At 42.3% G+C, this 14,260-nt stretch overlaps 1 protein-coding gene across 5 annotated transcripts in view; it reads right to left on the bottom strand.

The window, feature by feature from the left end:
• Positions 1 to 383: 383 nt before the first annotated feature.
• LOC120066483 (CUGBP Elav-like family member 2) overlaps positions 384 to 14,260 on the bottom strand; it is a 48,797-nt gene continuing 34,920 nt past the window's right edge. For 2 of the 5 annotated variants that reach the window (XM_039017882.1, XM_039017886.1), the window contains exons 4-14: positions 13,735 to 13,783; positions 13,215 to 13,349; positions 12,145 to 12,224; positions 10,264 to 10,425; positions 9,615 to 9,750; positions 8,927 to 9,052; positions 8,192 to 8,332; positions 7,370 to 7,546; positions 6,246 to 6,389; positions 5,795 to 5,973; positions 384 to 4,901 (exon numbers count right to left, since the gene is read on the bottom strand). In XM_039017882.1, the coding sequence (XP_038873810.1) occupies positions 5,846 to 5,973; positions 6,246 to 6,389; positions 7,370 to 7,546; positions 8,192 to 8,332; positions 8,927 to 9,052; positions 9,615 to 9,750; positions 10,264 to 10,425; positions 12,145 to 12,224; positions 13,215 to 13,349; positions 13,735 to 13,783 (1,278 nt within the window). In that variant the 3' untranslated portion in view covers positions 384 to 4,901; positions 5,795 to 5,845. The remainder of the gene's footprint in view (positions 4,902 to 5,794; positions 5,974 to 6,245; positions 6,390 to 7,369; positions 7,547 to 8,191; positions 8,333 to 8,926; positions 9,053 to 9,614; positions 9,751 to 10,263; positions 10,426 to 12,144; positions 12,225 to 13,214; positions 13,350 to 13,734; positions 13,784 to 14,260) is intronic. The other 3 variants (XM_039017883.1, XM_039017884.1, XM_039017885.1) reach the window with 3 other exon arrangements.

The following is a 14,260-nucleotide window of genomic DNA, read 5'->3' as shown; positions in this document are numbered from 1 at the left end:
TTGTTCATTGCCCTTTATTCAGTAGTACTTAAAATACTGAGGTTCTTGCAGTTTAGTTTGTAAACATCTTGAATACCAAGATATTTGGTGGCATCCTCAGACGATGGGAATACTTCACCTGCAGGGCTTCTTTTTGAACAAAACAGAACACACAATCACTCACGGCCCCACAAATATGTTATGTCCATAGTCTACTGTATATTAGTAATAATATAGCAGTAAACTCAAATGATAAAATCAGCAAATGCTTGGAAACAAAATAAATAAGCAAAGAGAAGGACAATGGAAAGAAACAAGTTAGGAAGACAGACACTGGGGAGTTTGTAAATGTTGTCACGTCACTGGACAGGCACTGGGACTACACAACACACAGACACATTGAATATTAGGGAAAAATGGTTTAATTTTGGAGACAGAGGCAAAGAAACACACCACACATGAACAAACATTTACCAAATAAAACATTGACTGATTTCAAACTACACACCACTGCTTCTATGGGAAAAATAGAAATATCTACCAACAGGTAAAGGAAAAAGCCCAGAAACTAAACAAATATTAAACTAAGACATTTATCTATCCATACAAGTTGTCTATAATAAGCCCAGATGGTCATTTTTAATAACCATGTGGACAGAGCACAGCACTAACATGAAACTGACCACGATTTTAGAGGATCCCCACCCCCCAATATAGAAACTGAATAACGAAGTGAGGAACATGTAGAATGCAAGTTAATTAAATCAAAATTAAGGTTATTTAAGAAACAAAAAAACATACTATCAGAAATGTTATCATTGACGACCACCAAGAAGCCAAACTCAAGACTAGCACATTCAAGGCGAGGGCCTTAGAGAGGACAGACATTTTTTTTTCCAATATATATTTTTTTCTTTAATTATTTCCAATATAAAAAAAGCTTCACTGGTACAAAATACATATGCACAACCAGTATTGTAGAAATTGGAAAGAGCCAGTTTGTCATTTCGCTTTTTTTTCTCCTTCAAATCCCACCCAAATTTCAAAAGTTTAATTAAAAACAAAAATCACTACTGTAAATGTTTTACAGATCAACATGATGGACCGCGACTTTGGCTTTTCTCAAGACAACAAACATCTATCAAATAATTTATGTGGAGAAGAACATGAAGTCCTACCAATTATTAAATCAGATAAGAAAAAAGAGGGTACAGAAAAAAAGGACAGATTTTTGACCAAGACAATATCTAAGCGATGCAAAGCTACCACACTTTGTCAAACAGCACTTCAGAGTATGAGAATAGAAAAACGGTGACCAGTGATAGAGATACTGCGAAAAGTCCCAAGGTGCACCCTATTCCCTACATAGTGCACTACTTTTGACCAGATTAAATGGGCCCTGGCCAAAAGTAGTGCACTACGCAGGGAATTTGGGTGCCATTTGGAATTAGTCCTAAAAATGATGGTTGTGACGGAAGCCCCCGAAGTGAGTTTCTAGTTCCTATACCCTGACCCATGTGTGATTTTTATATTGTGCTTATATTTCAACATTTACGGTAACACTTTACAATACAGTTGTATAACTACCCATTATAATCAATTAAAATATTTACTAACATTTGTTAACAGTTTGTTGTAGCCTACATACCAAATTGTTTAACAAACTGTTATATAGTCAATGTTAATAATGCACCACTACCCAGGTTTTGGTTAACGTGAAAAGGATTACTATTCTATAATCAATAAATCAAATCAATATACAGTAACTTTACCATTTTACCCAACAACTAGGCATTCATATTATAGCAATACATTGTCTGTGACTACCGCAAAGCACTCAACTTTGTCCACTCACTAACAGGGTGATTTGTCTTCAAAAAGGTTTGGGTTGTTCAATGTATGATAATATTCACAAATTACTTGCCAATGTGTTAAAATTCAGTACATCACGTACCATTTGAAGCAATAACATCACAAAGTGGGAAACACAGCGGGTGATTTAGCCTTAATGACACACTGGTATGTATATTATAACAAAAGCAAACTGAGCGTTCCTAACTGCAGTAATCTCTAGTCCCTAAACCATGGCCTAATAGCATCTAGCATCTGTGTAGGCAGTTTCTAGATATATGGCACTGAGTGTTGTATATTGGGATAGAAAAACTCACTGCAAAAAGCACATTCCCCATCTTATTCAACATAAAATGTTTATTAGTGGTACCTTGGTAGTTCTGGGAAGTGCCACCAACCCATGCTTAAAAAAAACAAAAACAGATTTGCAAAAAAAAAAAAAAAAGTTTACATTGCCTCCAATATTTCTGCTTATAAACAGACAAAACCAAATCACTACCATTCAACAACAAACACTTCAAATCTTCTCAAGTGCTGCTAGAACTTTAAAGCTAAAAAAAAAAACGGGTGCCATCTTGGGTGATTTGCAATAAAAAAATTATTTAAAAAAGCGAACCAAAACTGAAAAATGCATTTTGTGGCTTGTTAATCCCAAGTCTGTTGAGAGAAAGACACCGTAGGCAGTGCTTGGCATCTTCCACACAGAGCTGAATCTCAAACACGAAGGACCCTGAGTTGACGACCCTTGTTTAGCGCCTTCTGGGTCGTATTCATAAAGCGCCGTGTGCCGATTTAGGATCAGCTTTTGAGTTTGTATCATATAATGAATAAGATTACATGAACAGGTGGGACCTGATCCTAGACGCTTTGTGAATATGGGACCAGGTACGCATATTTTTGGGGGAACCTTTCTTTGGGGCGGGAAACAAGATGCGGGGGGAGGGGGCTGGATGTAAATGATTTGCGCTGTCCCATCATCTCTGCAGTACAACTAACAGAAAGTAGGCTGGTCCATTATCAACCCAATAAAGACACTTCTGTTCTGAGTAGTAAACTTTATGCCGAAACATGGAATGCTTTTGTAAACCAACACTTTTGGTGTGTGGGGGGGGGGGGGGGGGGGGGGGGGTTCAACAGTGATAACACAGATAATGTGTGACCGTTTTGAATAGAAAATTATTTTAATTTTTTAAATGTTGGATTTCAACTATCTTATCACCAACAAATACATTGTGTGTGAGAGAGAGAGATCTAATACAAAGTCCCCTGTGTGATTTCACATTCAGGGGCTCCCAGTGTTCTTACTGTCACAGAACAAAGTGTGTGTTGAGAAATTGGGCACTCACATGAAAGCATATTGTAAGAACGAAAAAAAAAAAAAAAAATGCGAGTTTGACACATGGGCACTTTAAACAAAAACACCCCGTCTGTCTTCTGTGGTAACAGACATTATCTTGCAATATGAGGTATCCATAAGCAAAAACATCCATTTACGAAATCATCAACAAGAAATTCACACAAAAAAAATTCTCAAGACCATAAGAATTTAACACTAAATTGAAACTATTTTCTTTTAACGTAGGAAAAAACTAATTTAGTCATATATATTCCCCAAGATGAGACAATGACAATCTACTTAACTGAAAAAAAGTTGCAGAGGTTAAAAATAGCAAATAACCCAGGAAGGAATTCTGACAACACGTGTAAGTATCAATTACATCACCGCTAGTAACGACAGTTATTTTTTTTGAAAGGCTGTGTTGTGTTGACCGAGCAAACAGTCCCCCCCCCCCCTACCCATTTAAAAACATATACACTTAGACCCTAGATGACATTACAACATAATCTACAAAAAGAACCCCAAAGTTTACCTGGGTTTCTGTTTTACTTAGCTTTAAACTTCTATAGATTCAATGGTATAAAATATAGGTAATCTAAGTGTGCATTTAAACCACAGATTGTCTATTTGTGAATCACTTCTAAAAAAAGTTCAGACTCGTAGTAGGTAGTAATTTCCCCTAGTAGTCAAGAGCAAATCTACCTCCGTTGTGCCGTCAAATATTTTTGAAAAAAAGAATAAAACAAAAATAGGCAAATAAACATATTTTCATTAAATGAAAGCCAAGAGTCACTTTTTTTTTTTTTTTTTAACAGCCTTGGTGACAAAATTGAAAATTGAAAATGTGAAAACCCTAACAGAGCACTGAGGGGCAATTCTGGTTGATAATCAGACTAGTTTTTTTAAGTGTTGCGAGTCGAGTGGTCTTAGGTTGCGGTCTAAAATGGTACCCTATTCCCTACATAGTGCACTACTTTTGACTAGAGCCCAGGGCCCGGGTAAAAAGTCGTGAACTACATAGGAGACAGGGGTGCCATTTTGGACACAGCATTATTTTGTTGTTTCAGAAGCAGACATATTGCTAATGGCACAAAGTAGCACAGCGCTGTGCTAGTCCCTGTATTCAAACTTTCAAGTGAACTTTATACTGAGAGAGAGAAGAGGTAAAAAAGAAACAAGCAACAGAAACAAGCAAATTACAAAACAAAAAAAACAATCCCACAGGCTTTTAAAACAAGTTTTTTTTTTTTTTTTTTTTTTTTGCATTTGCAGAAAATGTACAAAAACAAAGTATTTTAAATGAAATGAGCTCAGGTAAGATTTCACATTGATTTTGCTTGACCGACCTCCCCTCACATTTTATACAGGAACAAAGAAAAACGAAGTTGCATGCAAAAAAAAAAAAATCATCTCTCTATCCAAAATGGCAGCCTCTTCCCTATATAGTGCAGTAACTTGCACTGGTCAAAAAGGCTCTGGGCAGAAGCAGTGCACCATATAGGGAGCAGGGTGCCATTTTGGACACACCCAATCATGTTGAGCTAAGGTCAAATGTCATAGGTCAAAGGTCAGCGGGGTGTGTGCCCAGGTAGCCTATTGGTCAGGCGAGCTTTAGAGACAATGGTGGGAGGATGAGGAGGAGTAGCCGGGAGGAAGAGGAGTTTGGAGTCGGTTTTCAACACCATGAGGACATGCTAGGCTAACGATGAGCAAACAGGCATGAAGATTTGTTCTAAAAAAAAGGGAAGAAAAAACACGGAGATGTAGAGAGGAGAGGAGAGGAGAGAAAGAGAGGAGAAGAGAGAAAAAGAGAGAGAGAAGTTAGACAGAGCCACAGCACAATAACCTTTCAACCATGAGGCACAATCAACCAACAACTGCCAGTCACCACACATAACATAACTGCAAATCAGGGACAAGCTTTCCCCACACACAGGTTTGACACAGGAAATGACATCACTAGATGTATGGTAGACTAAGACAAACTGATCCATCTCCAACCAGTCAGTCCCTTTAGGGAAGACTTGGATAGATGGATGGAATGATTGGAAGAAGTTGAGAGAGGAGAGCAGAGGTAGCCCCAGCAGCTTGACATGGATTAGATTGAGAAAGAGAGAGAGAGAAAAAGATGGAAGCAGAGAGAGAACATAAAAGGGAGCTTCACATAGAGATCAATGCGACAGAATGAAGACCAAGAGCTTTGACAGTATCAAGTGTGTCTGATCCTTAGTCAACCTGTATTTTAAAAAACTTTGTAGAGGTAATGAAATGGTATGGAAATAATCAAATCTGATGCTCCCTCTTATAGCAGTCGACACAGAGGACCCCCTTGAACATTGGCTCCATTGATAGCTATAAATAAATCATATAAATTAAAACACTTTATACGACTCTTAAAAAATGACATGAAACTGTAAAAGGAATGGATGGTGTACTAAACGTGTAGAGAGATAAGATCGTAACTGTTAAGAGAATAATAAATCGACGACGCAAGTGGTGAGAGTTGGTATGACACCAACAGCACCTTTCAGCCACACCCCAGTGAAATAAGTCTCTACTGTGTTGATCGGATGGCCTCGGCTCAAGTCGTGGGTTGGCTAGCTGGTTGGGCAGACTTAGACTTACCCTAGCAGTGCTAACACAGAGCCAGGGGGAAGGCCCCTGCCCTGGGTACGATCAGTAGGGTTTGCTGTCATTCTTGGAGCGCTTCAGCTGCACCTTGAGCCTCTTCATGCCGATCTGGAAGCCGTTCATGGCCTGGATGGCAGCCTGCGCCGACACTGGATTGTCGTAGCTAACGAACCCTGAGGAATGGACAAGGGAAAGATAAATACTAGATTGACGTAGCTGACGAACCCTGAGGAATGGAGAATACTAGTAAAAAGCCATTAAAAAAGTTATATTTCGTATAACCAACAGTGCAAAAAGCAAGTTGGCGAGACGTTTGTGGTAAACTCAACTCTTAGGTAAGCAATAAAACATTGATCTATGCATTTTAGAATTGGAGCAACACAAATGATTTTACCATGGCCATCTCCATGCTCATGTTTAGGGGGTAGAAGACGACCGTACGTACCGAAGCACTTGCTCAGATTGGTCTGTTTGTCAATGAAGACTTTGGCAGAGACAACGTTTCCGAAAGGCATGAACATCTGAAGGACATCCTGGTCTCCAAACTCCTGGGGCAGGTGATAGATGAACAGGTTAGCCCCCTCAGGACCTGTGGGAAGAGATGGAAAGAGAGATGTGAGAAAGGTAGACTAAGGTCAACGGAAAAAACATTTTGACAGATCCAACAAACACCGACCTGGGTTCAAAACAGTATTTAAAATCTTTCCAATACTCAATCTGTGCTTGATTGAGCTCGCCTGGCACAATGGAATAGTCCCAAAAGTGCAAAGCCTGCCCATCTGCCACTCAAGGGCTCCCTGGTAAAATCTCCCCTAGGTACAGATCTAGGATCAGTTTCCCATCCCCCAATCCTAACCGTAACCATTACTGGGGGAAAAAGCAAAACTGACCCAAGATTAAAGTTTAGGGGTTAACTTACAATACTTGTGGCAGTCTCAAGCAACTACTCAAAGTATTTGAAAGAAAGACAATACTACCTGAACTCAGGTGTGCTTAGTGTGACTGGACTGACTCACCCTCCCTCTGGCTCCTGGCTAAAGGATCAAGGAAGTAGAGGATGCACTTTTTATTTTATTTTAGAACGAGGCAGATAATGTTGTGGTACTCAGTAAACATGTGACACTGTGCCCTATGGCTAATCAATTATTTTCTTAAAAACGTCAAAACACCTTTTAGGTAGGTGCCCAGCGCATATGGACTTACATGACCCTCGGACACACACACGTGTGATCAAAACGGGTAACTGGTGTGTACATTTAAAGGGATCCCAATGGAAATAAGTAATTGACTGTTATGGCAGTACATACAATCTCAAACGTGTCTGTCTGCATATGTTGACTCCCACGGGGGGAGGGGGGCAGTACAAAAGACAAAAAAAGTATGAAAATGTACCTACTCACTACTATAAGTCGCTCTGGATAAGAGCGTCTGCTAAATGACCACAATGTACATTTATTTTTTTATCATATCCAATAACCTCAATCAACCACATGGGCTGACAAGAGACTAGTTGACACACAGGATCAAAACAAAACAATATTGGTAATTGGTGTGTGGCCTGAGACCCACCCTCCTTCTGGCTCCCGCCGGCTGCACCCTGCAGTAGGGACTGGCTGTAGAGGGAAGGCAGGGCGGAAGCAGTGTACTGCTGCATCCCTGAGTAAGCCTGGGTCAGGGCATCCATGGAGCTCGCTCCAGAGCCATTAGCCATCGAGGCCCCCAGGCCCCCGTTCATAGCAGCCATACCTAACACAGTAGACGGAAACATAGAATTTATTTGACAATTCAAAAATATAGATTACATGAATACAACAGCCAGAGAGGCTTCGACACCTACAGTCCTCTACCGTACAGTAGGGCCGGAACGATACCAGTATCGTGATAATCGTTACTATCGTGGCAAGGAAACAAAACATGAAGCAGATTTCACTTCTTTAGATAAAAAGCCCTAATGTTGGAAACAAACATTATGTTGTCATCCAGTCACAAGTATTGATTTTCCAAGTTACAGAACACTATTTTACATACAGTAAGTTTTTAAAAAGGACCAAAGAGTGGTCTGCTTCGTGTTTTCATTTTTTCCATGGGGGGAAAAATAATAATAATTTTGCAATACCGGTATGGTCCGGGCCCTACCATACATGTAGTCATACATTTGAGATTCAATGAGGACTATAGTGGCTAGGTTCCCAGACACTAGCCTAGTCCTGGACAATTTATGGAGATTCTCCAAAGCCAGGACCAGGCAATCTGTGTCCATGAAACCAACCAGATACCTGAAGAATATCAACAGAATGAAATGTATGATTTGAAAGACAGAAACAAAAGGGTTGAAGAAAAGGTAGTAAAGTCATTTTTTCTTTGTGCGGTACTCACTGAGGGCATACTCACCACTGACCCCCCCAGTGAGGGCGTTGAGGTTGTTGAGGCCCATGGAGGCCCCCGTCAGACCCCCGCCAAGGCCCTGGGTCAGGCCCAGAGAGGCCAGGGTGTTCATGGCTGCACCCGCGCTGGAACCTGCCGTCTGGCCTGCTGCCGGGGAGATCACCAGTAGGTAAACCGAGACTCACTCGCTACACAAACTAATCTATCAACTCAACTGATTAACTCACATAGGTCGTAAAATAAATTAAAGATAACAAAAAACAAATAAACTACGCCGTATAGCAGGGCTCCTCAATAGGCAGCCTGGTGATTTTAATTTGGGCGACCAATTTTTATTTTAATTATAATTTTCGTTGTTGGACATGAGACTAAAAATCACTAGTCAATCAGCTCAAAGTGATTTTAATTGAGGAAATCTGTTGAAGTACTCCCGCATAACTAGAGAGGCATATCTGACCGTATCTCAATGTAATGAAGGTCGGAAATGATTCTGTTCTTTTGTCAAATACTGTTATCTGTTTGGGATCGACGTGTACAAATTATTTATAACCATGTTACGCCCCCCCCCCCCGACCATCCTCTGGAGGATAGAACCCAGGCAAGACGAAGAGGTAGTTGAAATATTTTGTTGTCTGGCGACTTTTTTTTAGAAATGACACAAAAGTAATAATGAGAGAAAGGGTTTGAACAGCCTACTCTATATTACCTGGACGTAAAAGAAAAGTGGTGTACCATATTTACCTGAGTTATAGAGATTACCTAAAGCGCCGTTGGCTGACATGGCGTTGGTGGAGCCGCCTGAGTTTTGGGCTGCAGAGGCGGCAGCTGCTAATGTGGCCAGGTTCTGCAGCTGCAGCTGGTTCACACCTGGAAGAGGAGACAGAGGGAGGAAGTTTATTATTAACATCGTCATCATTATAAGAAGTAATAGTCATGATCAGCTGACATGGCTGGAACCATGGGGAGGAGAGATAACGGCTATACCTCGATAAATATAACTAAGAACAGATTCCTATTCGCAATGACAACCGAGAGTGGGAAATGGAGCTGCATCAGCTGTCCTTATGGGAGACCAGAAGAGCGGAATCATCGGCTTACAGAAGGAGATGGCAACAACAAGCACACTTCATATTATTGACATACAACAGGAAAACAAGTGACCCTAGCACACTGCCTTGAGGCACTCCAAAGGTTTTTGATATTCAACCCTTTAAGTTCGTCCCCAGCAGACTTATGGTCTCCTACAATAGCTACTCTTGATTAATCTTCCCAACGGTGATCTCATTCAAGGGTAATGTGATGTCAGTGGTTGTGAAACTATGTGGGAGTGAAGCGCTGAGTCAGAAGGCTGTTTACATAAACAGTTGTCTTTTTCTTCAAGTGGGTTGGAGTTATGGGGGGACATGAACAGGGACAGTGAGTGACTTACCTCCTAGTCTCTGCATGCCACCAAAAGTACTCTGGTTACCAAAAGTACTCTGGTTACCAAAAGTACTCTGGTTACCAAAAGTACTCTGGTTACCAAAAGTACTCTGGTTACTGGTAGCCGTCGCCTGTTGGAGCAACTGTAAAACAAAGCGAAAGAGAGTTCTAGAACAATAGAGCAAAGGAGAGACTTGTGTACTTTCTCAATTAGTTCAGGCTTTGTGATTCCTCGCGTCCTCTCTCCTCAAAACTCACTGCAGGAGAAGGTCCGAGAGGGCCCTCGGATCTTCTCCTCAAATACGGTTTAAGAAAAAAGGCTAGGAGAGGTGACAAGAACCCGAGCAAAAACAAAACGAGAAGGAGTCCATTACTTCAATGCCATGCTTTCCAACAATGATAAAATGTGTATATTTATGAAAAAGTATGTTGATGGTTTACAGTTACTGCCAGGTATTGTGGTGTGAGGCCTCCCAGGTTAATATAGTGTACTATGGAGTATTAAGCAGGGTTGGGATCGGAATCAATTCCATTTCAATTCAGGAAGTACACTGAAATTCCAATTCTCCTCAATGCTTTTCAAAGAGGAAAATGTGGAATTGGAATTTGGTTTACTTTCTGAATTGACCCCAAACCTGGTATTAAGGTGTACTTACGGCTAAGTACTGTGGCGTGAGGCCTCCCAACCCTGCCAGATTTCCCCAGGTGGAGGCACTGTTAAGCTGCTGCATCTGTTGGGCCATCTGCTGCTGCAAGCGCCGCTGCTCCTTGTCCCTCTGAGTGTCCGCAAACTTACACACCATGGGAGAAGTGCAGCCCTGTAGGGGGGGAAGGTTAGATATCACACCCAGTGAAATTCACATCCAGAAACACCATCGCTATAACAGAGGAAAATCTGCAAGGCAATTTGTCAGGAATCCATTGTAGGAGATGGACTACGTCCTGTGGTAATCTGAAATATATTTATTTAAATAAGTTGCCAAAGTGTTGCATTCAAATAGTAAACAGAGATGGAACACACTGCCATGCATGACAAAGCCAGGCAACATTCCACAGACAGACCCAGGAAGGGATAATGTTCACAGACAGACCCAGGAAGGGATCATGTTCACAGACAGACCCAGGAAGGGATCATGTTCACAGACAGACCCAGGAAGGGATCATGTTCACAGACAGACCCAGGAAGGGATCATGTTCACAGACAGACCCAGGAAGGGATCATGTTCACAGACAGACCCAGGAAGGGATCATGTTCACAGACAGACCCAGGAAGGGATCATGTTCACAGACAGACCCAGGAAGGGATCATGTTCACAGACAGACCCAGGAAGGGATCATGTTCACAGACAGACCCAGGAAGGGATCATGTTCACAGACAGACCCAGGAAGGGATCATGTTCACAGACAGACCCAGGAAGGGATCATGTTCACAGACAGACCCAGGAAGGGATCATGTTCACAGACAGACCCAGGAAGGGATCATGTTCACAGACAGACCCAGGAAGGGATCATGTTCACAGACAGACCCAGGAAGGGATCATGTTCACAGACAGACCCAGGAAGGGATAATGTTCACAGACAGACAATTACACTTTGTAACACTGAAGGGTAAGGCTCAAAACGACGATTGGGCTAAACGAGAGGGACTAAGGCTGAGGAGAGTCAACTTCTCACACACACACACACACGTGTACTTCCAAGTCAAGACATCACTAGTTAAAACATTTTGTCACAACAAAAGGCATACATAGGATAGCACTGCGTTCCTCTGTGACAGACATTACAAGCCAGATATTGACGTATCACTGGAGAGACCAGACGTAGACATGCGGAAGGTATCTGTGTTAGAGTGCCAGATGAGGGGACCAGGCTTGATTGGGAAAATGACTTTCTACACTAGTAGCAGCTCCCATAGCACCAGGGGGTAACAGACAGTAAAGGGACTACTAGGGTTGTAAAATTCCTGGAAATGTTCCCAAAGTCCCCAAAAATCCCAGTCAGAGGATATGCAGAATCAAAAGGGAACCCTTGAACCGTGATTTCTAGAAAACATGGGAATTTTAAAACGGGTTCCAGAATTTCACAGCAACCCTAAGGGTGCCACCATTAGCAGGGCCTAGTTCTAATCTCTGAGGCCCAGAGATGAGCTAGATTTAATGAGTTGTTCCTAATTAGGGATCGGTTGGACGCTTCACTAGGGAGCCGCTGACATGTTGACCGTCACAATACTTCTGCTCCAGTTCCTAAGCACTGAACTGACTCAACACGAATACCGGCCCCTGTTTTGAACAGATTTAGTGGGACAAATACTCTAATAAGGTAGCCTATATTTCAGTTAAACACCCTATTCAATAGAGGGGAGGCTAATGTTCTACCATGTAAAACCTTGGTAAATACTTATCTAAGAGATTGAATGGTGCTTTGCAACTTGACAAGTCACATTATCAATAATATTTTAAAATGGGACATTATGGATTCATTAGGCTTCCTCTAAAACAGATTTTAAAAAGGTAAATATGTGCTGAGGGGTACAGTACCTCCATTGTCTGAGAATGATGCAGGGATTTGATTGCATTCGCAGCCTGAGCCCTGGTAGAAAATGTGATAAACGCACAGCCTGTAAGGGGGAAGGGAGAGGGAACAAGAGGGGGAGGGAGGGACAAAGAAGAAACAAAACCAGACACACACACACACACAAAAAAAAGGTATTTGGACACGTCGTTATGAAACATTACATATTACAGTAACACCATATTAGAGTGAACAGCACTCCAAGCACACCGACAGAAGGGACCGCTCTCACTGGTTAGTACATGGAAGAAACAACGACGACGACGACGATAACAGTCACAACAACAATCACATGAGCACAGTAACGTAACAGTAACAGACGTATTATATCACAATTAAGAGAAGCTGAGGATGGGGCGACGTGGATGTGGTGAGAGGGTGGATGTGATAACGGATAGGGATGACGTAAATTAATAGATCTGTGTAAAAAATATATATATATGGCATGGCAACGTCACATGCTACAATGACAGACACTCAATGTGGTTACCATCTAGCCACAGGGTGCAGTGACAGTTTGAGCTCTGCATGTTCTGCTCTGCTTTCAGCTCATTGGCTTTTATGGCGTCTTCTGCGGCACAGACAGACAGACAGGAGTAATCCCATCCTTTGTGGAGCATAGTGGGGGCGGTGCAGTACTGTGTGTGTGTGTGTGTGTGTCCTGCCTGCCAGCTGAGCCCGGCCCAGAACACCAACAGCTAGGGGTTGCCATGGCGACGGCCGGGACCATTGTTACAGGCAGTGGTGCGGCCCCCTCACTCTGCTCTGCGGGGGGGGGGGGGGGGGGGGGGGGGGGTTACTTAAAGAGGAAGCCACTACCATTATACCTACCCAATCAGATTTGTATCCAAAGCGACTTGCAGTACATTTGACTTGCATATATTTTGGCTACGTGCATTATGATTTCTTTGCGGGAATTGAACCCAAGACCTCTGGTGTTAATATCCCCACACTCTTACCAACTCATTCACTGAACCCAGGACCACTTGGTATAAAAGGAAGCGTGGAGTGTGACACTGCGTTACCCACAACCCACCTCTGCTCAGACCGTCGGGTCCACGGAGAATTCGGCATTCCTCTATTTGGCCGAAAGCAGAGAACATCAGCCGGACCTCATTCTCGCCGTATTTCTTCGTCACCATTCCGATAAAGAGTTTTCTGTCTTCCACCGCTGAAATGAAGATATTATATCAACGATTGTTTTATAATAATTGAACTATACTGAAAATGCACTCTGTTCATCTCTGCACAAACACTGAACATAGACACCGGTCATTGTACAACACATACTTAAAAAAAAAATACAAATAAAAGATGTAAGTCAACCCCCCTATGTAATTTCCCCTCTGGGATTTCATGGTAGACATTAGCTGCGTTCTGTTCTCAGGTTGCCCCCCCAAATAGAAACCCATTACCTATTTATTCCCTATGGGCCCTGATCATAAGTAGTGCAGTACATAAGGAATAGGGTTCTATTTGAGACACAGCCCCACACTCTATTTAACCGGTCAGAAGCCATGTTTTGCTTACAAACTTCCACCGGTGATGTCACTCACCGTTTGTTTTCTCGCTGTCGGCGGGTTTCATCTGGATGGGATGATGCATCTGGGAGGAGAACACGGAAGAAACATGTTTATCATGCCATCATCACACCTGTCACCACAATCACACGCGCCAACAACCGTTAGTTCCCACGACGAACAGACCAGGTGCTGCTTGGCTGATGATTTCTCCTTGGCTCTCAATTGTTTAAAAACCTGTCCTCTCCCAGCCTCCCTCCCTCCCAGCCTCCCTCTCCACCGGAACTGATCTGAAAAGAACTGATCAGGTCAGGTGAAAGCCAGCCTAACGATGAGCTTGATTCCGTCATATTGTTTTCACAGGATTGTCAAGTCTTTCCCAAACAGTACAGATGAAGGGAAGGTGACAGAGAGAGAATTTAGAAAAAGCCCATGTTGCCCTCTTGCCGGTGTATTCCCCCTCATCCTTTTCTTCCACCATGTCTCCATTGTTCGCTCTCCTCTCAAACCCAATCATCTCCAACACTCCAGTCAGCTATGGAAGTGGATATGTCCACTGGCT

This window comes from Salvelinus namaycush, chromosome 21 (genome assembly GCF_016432855.1).
Source record: "Salvelinus namaycush isolate Seneca chromosome 21, SaNama_1.0, whole genome shotgun sequence".
NCBI lineage: Eukaryota > Metazoa > Chordata > Actinopteri > Salmoniformes > Salmonidae > Salvelinus > Salvelinus namaycush.
Note: the sequence above shows the minus strand (reverse complement) of the source record. Positions and strands in the feature narration are given on the sequence as shown.